Raw genomic sequence first — 14,397 nt, forward strand, 5'->3', positions numbered from 1 at the left:
AGCAGCCCTCCCAGCTCCCAGCTTGAAATCTATCTCTGGGTCTTCTTCTCTCTTTATTTCTAATATTTCTCAATCACTGGGCACCTCCACTTAGAACCGGTTCATTCATCTCTCTTTCCATGGGGAACATGGAAAAGGGAGATCCCTGCAGCTTCAGGCCCCCGCATGAGACCTTTCTGTAACTTTGGATGTGTTTTGTTTACGATAGTGTGTTTTAATGGCCATCAAGTTAATGTTAAAAGCCTTAGAAAATGCTGCTGAAGGTTCTGTTTCCTGCACTTCTCAGTAGGTAGAGAATCCCTTCTCGAATTGAGGAAATTGGGAGGAGAGAGAAAGAAATCATTGCTTCCTTGTTTGAAGGAAGTGATGCTCATCATTAGGAGGAAACTAAGTGACATACATCCAGATTTTCTTTGATCCCTAAGGATTTGATGTCTAAAATGTGAGGTGGGAAGGGGAGTGTTGATCAAAATGCTAACATTTTGAAGCCATCTCTGCCAACAATTTCCTGAAGGACAGAGGTTCAAAACTGCAGATTAGCATGTTTTCAGTAAAATTACGGCTTTGCTTTTTATGGAATAAAATGGGAGGTCAGGAGGTGAACTGTTGAGGAGGGAGGGTTTTGCCAAATGTATTACCCAAAATTTAAATTCGGATTTTGTATGTGAACTTAAAAAACAGAAGTAAGAGGAGGACTGTGGAACTAAAATAGCTTATAATAATTTCTATAGTTACTGCACGTTCTTTATGATATATCAAATATCACACTAAATCCCAAGCAAGCATGTGGGAATGGATATTGTGTGGAGGAGACCTGCTATGTTGTTAACCTGATAGTGTTGGCAGTAATTATGGAAAACTTCTTGAATATTTTGAAGTTAAGGAAAAGTATTATTAACCCGGTAGCCAAAATTTAAATCTGTACCTTGAAATCCAAAGGTTAATTCTTTTTTATAATATACTTTCTCCTGAACTCTATGCTCTTAAAATTGGAATGTCTCTGTTGTGTAGTTTTGAGAATTTCATTTATAATGTCATTCTATTGTTATAAATTGCAATTTAATGAATTTGATTTGTTTCCCCTAAGAATCACTAAAGGAATAGAATGCCCTAAAGAGAATACTAAAAAAAAAAAAAAAAAAAAAAAGAAAAGAAAATACTAATGGCAAAAACTAATTTCAACTCTTATAATTTATTTTGTATGAGAAATTTCCTGGCATTTTTTAAAACTTGAAGGAAAATTTTTCACTCTGATAACTAGTTAACTTGAATATGATCTTGGATCTGTCTGGTAATCACAAATTGACTGATGTTGGGTATGTGTTTGTGTGAGCATACATCTACATATACTAGTGTCCGGATGCACTAATGAAGATTCTTGCAAGAATGGGCCTTCGTTCCCCTGGCTGCTGGCACCGCCTTTGCTCTGGCTGGAGCACCCTTTCCGTTCCAGCCCGGAGCCACCTTTCTGCCTTAGCACTCTGACCAGAAGCCCGAGTGGCTGGGGTGGTGCAGAACGCCTGCACCGTCCCAAGTGTCCACCCCATCCCGGCTGCTTGGCACCTGTGTATGCAAACTAACCCACCATCTTTGTTGGGTTAATTTGCATACTCACTCCTGATTGGCTGATGGGCATCGCAAAGATACAGTCAATTAACATGCTGTTCATTAGGTAGGGGTGTGTGTGTGGGGGGTGTGTGTGTGTGTGTGTGTGTGTGTGAAATATTTCCCCCAATTGTAAGGCAGTAGTATTACATTTTACCTGAGCAGTGAAAGAGTATTCAGATAATCTTGTATAATCACCTTAAAAATAATTATGGAATGAGAATTAAAAATCACTTTTTCTCCTTATTTTTTCTCTCACTATTTCTTATAGGGTAACCAGGAGCCAACAACAACTCCTGATGCAATGGTTCAGCCTTTTACTACCATCCCGTTTCCACCTCCTCCACAGAACGGAATTCCCACAGAATATGGAGTGCCACACACTCAGGACTATGCCGGCCAGACCAGTGAACATAACCTGACACTCTACGGAAGTACGCAAGCCCACGGAGAGCAGAGTAGCAACTCACCCAGCACACAGAATGGATCTCTTACGGTATGTGAATTATGAGGTGGAAAGTGGAAGGGTATGTGTCCTCTTTGAGATCATCACCTTGTCATACCAGAAACCCTTTTGAATTAATTTAGCATTTACACTACATATCATTTATGTCGATTTAATTCTAATCCAAGCATGTAATTAGAAGATAAGAATTTAGCATTGAAACTCACAGCCCCAGCTCAGGAGCTTACAGACTGGAGGTGGGTCAGTTTAACAAGATAAGTGCAGTGGTGAGACTAAGCTTAGGGGGATGCTGCTCTTCTCCATTTCACCAGGAGCTTCCATTCTGCAGAGATCTCATGGTCCCTTCTCCGTTCTCAAACACAGTCCCTCAGCAGCATTCTGCACATTGCCTTCTCCCTCCTCCTTGAAATGCTTAAGTCTGTTGGCTTTGTGATCCCACTATTTTCCTCCTAAGCCGTGAGAGTTCTTTCTTAGTCTCTTTTGCTGGTTCTTGTTCTCTCTCCTCAACTTTTAAATGTTGCACTACTTTAGGCCTGGGTAGTATTTTATATTCTCTCTATACTTGTATATAGTTGTGCTACTAAATTTGTCTAGTTTCTCAAGCAAAACCTGGGAGTCGTTCTTGTTGTTGTTGTTGTTGTTGTTGTTATTGTTGTTGTTGTTTTTCCTTCATCTTTACATCTCATCCATCAGCAAGTATTGGCAACCATAACTTGAAAATATTTTCTTCAAGCTCTTCTTGTTATTTTAAGAATACAGCTGGATAGTGTTCATGACTAAGAGCTCAGCTCTTCTGTCAGATTTCTTGGGTTTGGGTCCTAATGTGGCCCCTACTTAGCACTATGACCTTGGGCCGGTTATTTAATCTCTTCACCTTGGCTTGCTCATTTGTAAAGTGAGGACATTCGTACCTGCCTCAAGTGGCTGTTGGGAGACTGAAAAGAGTTTGAGTTGTGTGAGGTAGTTATCATTGTCACTACTCTAATTCAGACCTTATCACTTTTTCCTGTATTGCTATTGCCATTCTCCACATAGCAGCCAAGATAGGTGTTTGTTGTTGTTGTTTTAAATGCAAATAATGCTATTTTCCTGCTTAACTCTAGTGGTTTTCCAACATACTCAGACTAAAATCCAAACTCTCTACTTGCTTTACTAATCTCTGGCCCCAATCCCTTTGACTTCACTTCTTACTATTACTTACTAAAGTAAAGGAACTATCTTAAATTAACAGTAGCTTTGTATCACATATATATTATCCTACAGGAAATCATATTGTTTGTGGGATTGTATAGTATATTTCTGACACTAAAAACACTCTACACTCTACATAGAAATATCTCCCTGTAGTTTTTAAATTCTTTTGCCTTTCCTCTATCAGATTATCAGGGGAAGAGCTTTATTCAGCCATTAGCCATATGATAAGATTTGTATGTATTTCTTTTAAGAACTTTGCCTGGACTTAAGCTACTCTGTGCAGCCACTAATGTTTTGCATAGTGATTTTCACTCTCGTTTTTACATTTAAGCCTGACTAGAAGTCACCCTGTGTCTCCATGGCTTAGTGGTCAGCCAGTCATCTGGGCAGAGGTGTGCTGAAGCATCTCCAGCTTGTAAAGCTTTCACCATCTCTTTGTGGGTGGGAAGCACATTTGGAGTTCAGCCAGTTCTTAAGTTTTCCTTGGATTTTTCTTTCTCTTGGGGCCTCTCATATCTCCCATTCATCCGTATGGATTCATAGTCAGTAAGGAGAGTGTATCCAGCTCTTCTGTGATTGTATCATTTCCAGGGTCTCCCCTTTAGATTTTTGGCTGGCCCACCACTCACTCACCCTGATTAGACCACAACCTCAAGCTAGAAAAACTATTTTCCATTAGATTTCTACTAAGTTTGCCTCTTTATACCAACAGAGCTATGGGTTTTCTGCCGTCTCCAAATGCCTCTGGTTGAGTCCACTGGTTTCCATGGCCCCAGCCTTGGGCTATAAAACCAAGTTCTCACCAGCACTGCTGAGGGTTTGGGATGGGTTAGTGGGTTAGAATAGCTCCAGGCAATAAGTTTGTAGACTCCTGCTGGTCTTACTTGAAGCTCTAGCAATTTTTACAAGAAATTTCTCTGTTTATTAATTGCCTTTGATTGATTTCCAGAACCCTGAAATGACTGTTGGACAACTTTGTCCAGTGTTCTTATTGTTTTCTTGTTTTGAGGAGAGGATTCCCTGACCTGTTCATGCCATCGTAGCTAGAAGCCCCTTCCCATTTCATGATAGTTTACAATACTCACTGCCTCTCCTCACTGCTGCCCGTTTCTCTTCCTCTTTTTTCCCTGTTGCCACCATTTCCCATTTTTCAGGCTCCCGGATTGTATGTTTCTGAATGGTAGTATTAAAGGCGAGCTCTGTTTCTAAATATCAATCTATACAGTTAAGACAACCATTTGCTGTACAGTTTGGCATTATATTGACCAATTTGTGTTCCTGAAGAAATATTGAAATGATAATAGAAATCCATGTGACACCCTGTTTAGATTGTGAATTTATTGGTGCTGAGTAGAAAATGGAAAGGGACTAGTAGAAAATGGAAAGCTGTGCCTACAAACAGAGATAGTACCAATTATAATTTGGGAAATGCTAACAATAGTAAATTATTAGGGATCTCTGTTGAAGGTATTATATTTTTAAGTGTCATTTTAAACGTGAGTGAATTTGCTGTTCTTAAGCCACTTGCCTTTGGAAGTTGTATGTATGTGTGTATGTTCTTGCGGGATGAGTGTATATAGAGAGATTGAGGAGGTGAGCAGTGTATCATAAAATCTGGATTTGACAACATTACATATTATTCTGTTAAACTTTTACTACCTAATTAAATGTTTCTTAAAATGGGTGGGTCTGGTGATTCCTGTGGCCAATTAAATTCAAAAGGTAGCTAGGAAGCAATGTTATTTATCTATAAATAAATGATATCTGAACTTTGCATAACACTTTTTATTTAAAAATTGCTTCCACAAACAGTATTTTATTGTGGTTCATAAAATAACCCTTTGTGATATATTAAGGTATTCAAAGTCCATACGTTTCCCTCCAGCACTCTGCCTCCCACTGCACAGCAGAAGGCAGTGTGGCTCTGCGCTGGTCCTCTGAGCCAGCGGTCACCAACCTTCCGGACCTCATGGACCATCAGTGGTCTACAGGCCACTGCTTGGCAAGCGCTGCTCTAAGCAGGCTCTCGGCCTCCTTTCCCACTCAGCCAAGTCAGCTCTGCTGGAATCCGTGCCTGGAGTGTGAGTGAAGCCCGATTTGTGTATTCTTGACTTAAGCTCAAGTAGAGTCCTAAGCTGACCATTGTGTGTGGTACTTACAAGGTTTGATTTATTCTGTACTTTTGTCTCCCTAACTAAACTGTAAGAAAAGGTTATTTTTTAAAAAGTATATTTTATTGATTTTTTTACAGAGAGGAGGAGAGAGGGATAGAGAGCTAGAAACATCAATGAGAGAGAATCGTAGATCAGCTTCCTCTTGCATACCCCCTACTGGGGATGTGCCCACAACCAGGGTACATGCCCTTGACCAGAATCGAACCCTGGACCTTCCAGTCTGCAGGCCGATGCCCTATCCACTGAACCAAACCAGTTTCGGCAAAAGTTATATTTGTTCATCTTTGCATTCCCTGACTTTTCACATATTTGGTCCTTAATAGTTACTCAGTAAATATTTTTTGGGGTAAAAAAATGAAAGAAAATACAGGTGTGCCAGAAGAGATCTGAGGAGAAAGAAGAGGGTTGGGGGAGGGGAGCAACTTAGTGGAATGGTGTTGATCTGGGCCTTGTATTGAAAGTGATTAGAACTCGAACATGCATAGGTGGTGGAGGGAGGAATAGGAAAGTAATTTCTCAAAGCAAAGGTGGAGAAATGGGAAAAATCAAAATATCTTTAAATGAAAGCATGGATTTCCATTCAGCTAAAGTTTTGGGTGTTGAGGCAAACCAATGGGAAGTAAGCTGGAAGAAGGTCATTGGAGTACCTATTAGAAAGAGTATTTGAACACCTAATTGAGAAATAACTTTATTGAAGGTTTTTGTACAAATCCATGGAAGTGAGAATTGTACTTCAATCTGTGTATGCAAGATGAGTAGAGAAGTCAGGAGACTCTTAAGAAAGTGTCTTAGGCTTGGAGTTGATAATGAGATTCTGGACTAGGAGTTGCAGTGCTCATGTAGAGGAGAGAATTAAAGAGAAATTATGAAGATAGTATATACAGGACTTGACAGCTGTTTGTATGAGTAAAATAAGATCATTGTCAAAGATTGTGTATTTCTTATGCAATAATTGTGTCCTGAATAAATCATTTTACCTCCCAAGTTCCAGTTTCCTCATCTATCAAACGAATATATCTGACAGGATAAGAGTGAGAATAAATTATAAATGTTTGGAAATTACTTGCCTAAATAGCTCTTTAAGATAATTGCTTTTTAAATCAGTTCTGATTGATATCGCTTACTTGTGTGTTTTTTATTGTGAGCTACAACTGTATTTTAATACTGGTCTTGTTGATGTTGGATAGTCCCATCTTATTGATGGGGAGAACAAAAGAAAGGACTTCTCATACGAAAAGGAGAAGTAAGCAATGAAATCTGGAATTTTATCTCTAAAATGTTTTTAGAATTGATTTAACGTTGTGCTCTTAAGATGAGAGCTTGTTTTGACAGTCAGTTGGTCTCACACTGTGCATTAGCGAGAGAGAGCAGTTAGGGGTCTCCCACCTGGGTCTGCAGAGGCTTGATTATCCCTGAGCCTGCTGCAGAGAAGAAAGGACAGCAGTTCCTGTATATTTAGATGTCTTTCCAAATGCCAGCAGGCATGAAAAACAAAAGCATTTGAAGTAAACAAGCTTTGGCGAATAATCTTCAGATCTAAGGTTCATATTTATATACCTATTCTGCCTTCTTATTAGATTATACATTTCTTGAGGGCAGGAACCATTGTCCTCTTCTTATTTCTCCTGTTGGTATATAATTGATGTTTATTCTTGGGCTTTCGAGTTTACTGCTAAATAAAGGTGGCTCTGACCCCATATTGTCCACCATCCTCGGTCTCTTCGCTACATCCTTTCTTTGGAGATGCATTCTGATTTTCTTGCACTCTTTTACTGTCAGAAGATCAGTCTAACAAGCTTCCCTTGGAATTATCCACTGACTCCCTTGTGGATTGGTTACTCCCAAAGCATAGCCAAAAAAGTTGTACCCTTCAAAATGGGCCCATTTGCCCAAATAAGGACTTCTGGAACATAGTGGGGAAAATAGGGCCCAAATCTTTCTATCACATGATGTATTGTTGGGCTGTATTACCATCAGCCTACAGCAGAGGGATTGTTATCAGCACATTCTCCTTTAGACTAGAGTTAGAAGCCTGGGACGACAAGGGAGTTCATTCAACCACCACCTGCTTTTCCAAGAGACACTCTCATTTTCCCCAGAGTAATAAAAGGTAGAGGATGTGGAGCCTATACAAAGTGTCTACATTCATTATCCATGTGTCCTTAAAAATAATTACTTGAACTCTCCAGCTCTGAAGTTTGATTCCTATAAGTAGCATGGCAGTTTCAAAGCTAGATCCATGAGGAAACTGGCCTGATCTGAAAATACAAGAGTTTCTACAGAAAAGCACACTCAGAGCCAGGCACCAGTATTTTTGAAGAGAGAAACTTGCCCTTTGGGTCATGTGAGACTCAAAACATCCTTTCGATATATTGTCAATATTGTTAACTTCATGGTTATTGCTTCCTCTCAGGGTGTGAAGCACTAACACACACACATATTCTTTAGATGTGCTTAAGATATAAAATACATCCCAGTCTTATTTTATACAAATGTGAATTGTTCGAATTGCAATGTGATATAGAAAAATTAATGAAATGTTACTTTTGGGCAACTTTTAAACTGTTAAAGAATAAAATTTAAGACAGTTATACAGATCTTATTGGCTTCATTCAGTGATTTATGAATTGATTAGCATCCAATCTAGCAGATAGAAAGCTCTGAAGAGCTGTACAAAGCAAGTGATTTTATAGGCCGAAGAGAGCAGGAACAAGGAAGTCAGACTTTTGGGCATTTGCTAATTGGTTAAAGCAGGGTTGCTTTCTTTATGTGAAGGAAAGGGAAACCTTGGAGCTGGATGTGGTACCTTGTGCTGAGCAGGCAAGTGCTGGTTGGCTGACGTAGGCCTGCCTTTTCTGGGAAAGCCAAGCATAGAGATTTTAGTTAGGTTTTGGCTTGTTGACATGTGCCTGGGCATCAGCAACTCCATTTTGGGCCCAGAACTTTTTAACAGAACCAATGTGAATCTTCCTAAATGAAAACTTTGTTAATAATTGCCTGATTTCAAAGCTATATGCATTGTATTTCAATTTACATGGCAGTTCTACTCTTACAGTTACAGAAATATCTTCTATTCTTGGGTAAGTTTAGTCTTGAATTTTGCAGTTTTCAGAACCAAATATAGTCAAACGGCAAAGAGATGGAAAGTACAACAAAGAGGTAAGAAAATGAGAGGACCAGCAGAATATCCAGCATCTAATAATACAAGTTTCAGAAAGAGAGAAAGCTAAAGTATATAGGATGGGAATCATCAGCAAAGTAATTCAAGAAAACTTTCCTGGACTAAAGGGCAGTAATTTCCAACTTATGAGACCACGGGGTTCCCAGCAAAATAGATCAAAATGAAATAAACCTACATGAAGGCATATCTGAGTGGGATTTTAGAACACTGGGTATACTGGAGAGGAGGGGAGGTCAGCCTGAAATGGAATCATGATGCCTTCAGATTTCTCAGCAGCAGCACTGGGAGCTAGACAACCAGTGCAAGCTGCCTTCAGAATCCTAAAGAAATTTTCTTTAACCTAGATTTCGGTACCCAGCCAAACACTCATTAAAATGTGTTGTTTTAATAGATGTTTTAGACATGAATCAGATTCTCAAGAGATTTACTGTGTGGATTGAATTTCCCCTCCTTCCCATTAGCCTTACAGAGGTGAAAATAAGAAATGATTACATCCCAGGAAACAGAAGAAAATTAAATATTGAAGGAAATGTTTACTTCATAAATCAAAATATTATTCCTAAATTAAGAGATTCCTTTGTATCTCATATAAAGTTTTATAATAAAGACTTGGAAAGTTTTATAATAAAGACTTGGAAGGTTATACTTCAGCTAGTATTGCCAGAGTTCTTTTTCTGCCCAGAACAGAACATTGATTCAAGTGTAAATAGTTAAAATATTTTTATGTTTCATAGAGGAATCTGAAAAATTCATCCATTTCCCAATTATATGAATTTTAAAAGTTTGAATTTAGCAAAACAAAACATTTTTAGTCCTCATTTCTAGAATGAGGTTTTGAGACTTAAACTCTGCTGTGCTGTTCAGTGTAAAAGCTCTAGGCTCTGCAGTGTTGACAGATAGCTGGACCTCACTGGGCGGCTGTGTTGTTTGAAGCATGGATGTACAGACTTGAGTCATAAGATCCCATCTAGCGTTGCCACTGCCCGTCCTACTGTAAACTCAGTCACAGACTCCAGCCTCTTCTGTTTCATCCCCTGCCCAGTGAATAAATTAGGTCAGTAAATGACCAAAGAAGGAAAAGACAGAACCTTCTGAGATTGGTCATATAGTCAGTAAAGTTGCTCAGTGGCTAGGAAATAAAGCAAACCAATGCTGTATTGACTGAGACTTTTCTCAGAACAGGTTATCTGTTCACTTTTAACAAAGATTTAGCTAAAAACTTTTTCCTTTTCTCTGAGTGTTGTCTGTCTCAATAATCTATATGTTTATATATATATGCATATATGTGTGTGTGTGTGTGTGTGTGTAAAAGAGTAATATGCTAATTAGCTGGGATGCTGTACAGTCACAACCAGCTCAGGAGAAGGCTGTGCACACAGATGGTGGGAGGGGACTGTATGTGCAATGAAGCAAGCCATGGATGGAGCAGGCTTGGAACAGACACACACACAAGGGGTTGCCCAAGCCGCAACAGCATGCCAGCAGTCCCACCTCTGTGCGTGAGCTGCAGAGGAAACACCTTTTCTGACTGCTCATTGGCTAAACTCCCCATATTCCACTAGCAGTGTTCTTGGTAACTTGGGTAATAAGAATCCAAGAAGGTGATCTACGGTTTTTTCACCTCACTCCTGGAAGAAAAAGCGACAGTCCGCTGCTGGAAGGGCTAAGAAATGTCATATCCTACCCTAGCCGGTTTTGCTCAGTGGATAGAGCCCCGGCCTGCAGACCACAGGGTCCGGATTCGATTCTGATCAAGGGCATGTACCTAGGTTGCAGGCTCCTCCTTGGCCGGGGCCAACCAATCAAAGTGTCCTTCTCACATTGATATTTTTCTCTCTGTCTTTGCCTTTCTCTTCCACACTCTCTAAAAATCAATGAGAAAATATCCTCAGGTGAAGATAAGAAAGAAAGAAATGTCATATCCTATGAAAGAGACATCTTGAAAATACCTAAAGAAAGTTGTCATTTTTTTCATTGCGAAAGGACTGAAATCCATGTTGATGAAAACACTTTGGCGGCTGCGGTGGCTGGCAGTGGCAACAGCAGCGGGATGATGGGGGTGGTGCCTTCCCCTGATCAGCCTGGGGGCCTCCCACAAAGTGAGGCCAGCCTGTGGCGTAGGCCTGCTTCATTACTTAGTCAATTTTTCTATTTCTCAGATTCCTCATCTGAAAAGTAGGCTAAAAAATAGTACCTACTGTGTTCTCAAGTTTAAAAAAAAAGAAAGTACCGACTGTTACAATTGTTGAAAGAAATACATTAGTTAAAATATAGAGAATATGTAGGCCAGTATTGGCAAACAGTCAACACTATTTAAATATTACTTATTATTAAAAGGCTTAGATAAGAATTCATTGTATAGTATACACTCAGGAAATAGATGCTATTTTACAGGACATTCCCATTTTTCAATAATATTCTGTAAGAAGAAAGTTTGTGGTTTTGGAGAGAGAAAAGCATATTAAAGCCACAATATAACGCCACTACTTTTCCTCCTCCCACCAAATAATTTAAATGAACATGGCAACACTAAGAGCAACTAGAACTCTCATACACAGTTGGGTATAAGTTAGTACAGTGCTTTGAAAAAGTGGTTCTCTGCTGAGGCTGAACTTATGCATATCCTTAACCCAGCAAATCCACTCCTAGACTCATTTACAGTAACACAAGAAATGCATGCTCCATATAACAAGACATAACAAAAATATTCATGTAACAAAGAACTTAATAGCCAAAAACTGGAAGTAGCTCATATAAATTCTATATGTTTATAAAACTGGGGGATGGGGAGGGTGAATTATGATGTGTATATAAATTATGTGTAAAAGAAGGCAGACAAATAAGTACATATGGTGTGATCCCCCTGCTTTTTTTTTTTTTTTTTTTTTTTTAGTTTAAAAATGGCAAAACTAATTTTGCCATCAGGATAGTGGTGACCCTTCAGCAGAGGGCCTGTGACTGGAGTAGAGCCCAGGGTGCTTCTGGAGTTCTGCTACTTGATCTAATGCGATGGTTACCTGCATGTATTTTCGTTGTGAAAATTTGTTCTGCGATATGCTTATTATTTGTGCATTTGTATCTATTATGTATGTTAAACTTTAATTGAAAATTTATATTAACTCAAAAAGCTTGAGAATTTTGGAAACAATAGTTCACTTTTTCTACTTGCCAAGCTTTCTAGAATTGCCTGGGCTGGGTGGCTCCCACTTATCCTGGCCTTGCTGCGTCTGCTGTAGGCTTGTGTCCAGTCAGTCGCAATTGGGTGTGCCACCACAGCAGTGCTTGCCAAGCCGTGAGCCCTGCGTCTGGCGCCGATTGGTCAGCTGAGCGGCTCTCCCACTATGGGAGCACAGTGACCACCAGGGAGCAGCTCCTGCATTGTGTGTCTGCCCTGTGCATTGCTATGGTGGTCAGTGCATATCATAGCAACCGATTGATCAGTTGTTTGGTTGCGCATATATATATGTATTATATAGATTAATTATAGGTCCGGTGCACAAATTGGTACACAAGCGGGGTCCCTTGCCTGGCCAGAGCCCTCTCGAAATCTGGGACCCCTTAGGAAATGTTGGAGAGCCGGTTTTGGCCCAATCTCCACAGGCCAGGCCGAGGGACCCCACCAATACACAAATCCATGCACCGGGCCGCTAGATTGCATATAACATCTTTGGTTAACCTCTTTCCGCCCTCCTCCATGACCCCTTCCCTCTGAGATTCATCATTCTGTTCCATGTTTCCTGACTGTACATTGAACGCCTGCCCCCTGGTGGTCATTGTGCATCATAGCGGTTGGCCAAGCACTTATATATATGTGTGTGTGTGTGTGTGTAGTATTATTTTCCATAAGCCTACTTTTGCCCACCTGTATATAGAGCTATACTAATAAAAGGGTAAAATGCTAATTAGACCAAGACACCTCTGGACAAAGCCATGATGTCAGGGCCCAGGCAAAGGTGGTTAGGGACAATCAGGCCAGGAAGGGAGGGGCAGTTGGGGGAAAGCAGGCCAGCAGTGGGGGCCAGTTGTGAGTGTGCAGGCCAGCAAGGGGGGGGGGGGGGGGGGGGAGCAGGCAGGCAGGCAGGTGAGTGGTTTAAAGCCAGCTTTCCGAGGGATCCCAGATTGGAGAGGGTACAGGTGGGATGAGGACACCACCACCATCACACTCATGCACAAATTTCGTGCACCTGGCTAATATTGTAGTTATATATTAAACTGGTTTGGAGTTGGAATCAGTCCTCTTAACTTTTCTTGAGTGATTTTAACTTTTCAGAGACATCCTGCAGACCTGAGCTGGTTCTTGCAAAGTTTGATTGAAGAAAGCTTCATGTAGTCCAGCTGTGAGATGTAAGAGGCAGGGTTGAAGGTTCTTGATAAGCATTCATTATAATTGGTGCTCTTGCTTATTTTTGGTGTCCGTGATGCGGTCTTAGTAACTTAGTGAGTTCCTGCTTTTGGTGGAATTTGTTTTGTGTAGTCTACATTGTGCCCAGATTGATGATTGAAAACCTGACACTTTTGCAGGTCATTGCTTCAGGGCTCTTCCTATTTCTGCTATTTTTATATCACATGAATCATTGCACATTTAAGCCATCTGCAAGGCCTGAATGGAATGAGATAAAAGCTGCCATCACTCAGATTGACACTTGAAAAGCTGGTATTTATTCGGAATTTATTCTTGATTATCCTTTATATTTTAAAGTCTCAAACTTCATTCCACAATAGTTGCTAACATCTCTAAGAAAAGTATCTCTGATTCACAGTTTTGTTTTATTTTTAGTTGAACATTGGGTCAAAGGGAACGGATTTGTTGTGTCACCCAGAAGAATCGGTTAGGGATTCAATTCTAACTCTACTGAAATAATAAGAATAGTAGGTTCCATCCCTGTTTTAAAATATGTTGGTTTTAATGAGCTCAGGTTTGGCATGCACATCAGAGTAAGACACGCGATTCTGAAATTGCCAGGTGAATGCTTCAAAATAAATGGTTTTTGAATGCTTAGAATAAATCATACCTACTAGATATTTGCCAAAAGTGTTTCTCAACATAGCACCATTTTTGAGGATTTCTTGGGGGAGGGGGTGATTAGACGAACACAAGTCTGGGATGCTGCAAAAGAGACTCATGATTAAAAATGCCCCCTCATACTCACACACTTTCACTATAGATTTATACAAATCTATCATTTATATGTGTGTATTGGGTTAGTCAGCTCCCTTAAAGCCTTTCCAAACAGATTTTCTCAACGCAACTTTGCTCTGAGCAGCGAAAGGTTGGCGTATGTGCTAAAGTTACCTGGATTCTTGTGGATTAGGGAGGGGAGTACAGACTGCTTTCGGAGTAAGAAGTGTCTTCAGCTTTTCAGTAAAGTGGCCATTGTCACCAAAAGTCCCTCTATATAAATAATACTTTGGTAGCCCAGTAGTCATAAACTCTGGAACTCATAGAAGGAATAAAATATAAAAATATTCCTTTGTGTCCTGAAATGATAGGCCAGAAATGCATTGATCTTACAACTAATTCAACCGACTCTTCAAGACAAGCAGATCTAAAACATAGAAAGTTTTACTAAGAATCTAAGAGTAATGGTACTATTTTTATTTCTCTTATTTTTTAAAATATGTCTTTATTGATTTTATTTTTTTGAGAGAAACATCAGTTTGCTGCCTCTTGCACGCCCCCTACTGGGGCTCGAGCCTACAGCCAGGGCATGTGTCCTGACAGGGAATTGAACCTTTGGTGCACTAAGGAACACTCAGCCCACTGAGCCACACAGGCC

The 14,397-nt window shown here is 40.0% G+C and overlaps 1 protein-coding gene across 27 annotated transcripts in view; it reads left to right on the forward strand.

Annotated features, from left to right (window-relative positions):
- The window catches only part of RBFOX2 (RNA binding fox-1 homolog 2), a 246,819-nt gene that overhangs the window by 191,780 nt on the left and 40,642 nt on the right, over positions 1-14,397 (forward strand). For all 27 annotated transcript variants that reach the window (XR_006742748.1, XR_004991578.2, XM_036458820.2 and 24 more), the window contains one exon: positions 1,877-2,101. Coding sequence is in view for 25 of the 27 variants with exons in the window: in XM_036458820.2 (XP_036314713.1) it covers positions 1,877-2,101 (225 nt within the window). In the remaining 2 variants the exon portion in view is untranslated. The remainder of the gene's footprint in view (positions 1-1,876; positions 2,102-14,397) is intronic.

This window comes from Pipistrellus kuhlii, unplaced genomic scaffold (genome assembly GCF_014108245.1).
Source record: "Pipistrellus kuhlii isolate mPipKuh1 unplaced genomic scaffold, mPipKuh1.p scaffold_m20_p_3, whole genome shotgun sequence".
In the NCBI taxonomy this organism is placed as follows: domain Eukaryota; kingdom Metazoa; phylum Chordata; class Mammalia; order Chiroptera; family Vespertilionidae; genus Pipistrellus; species Pipistrellus kuhlii.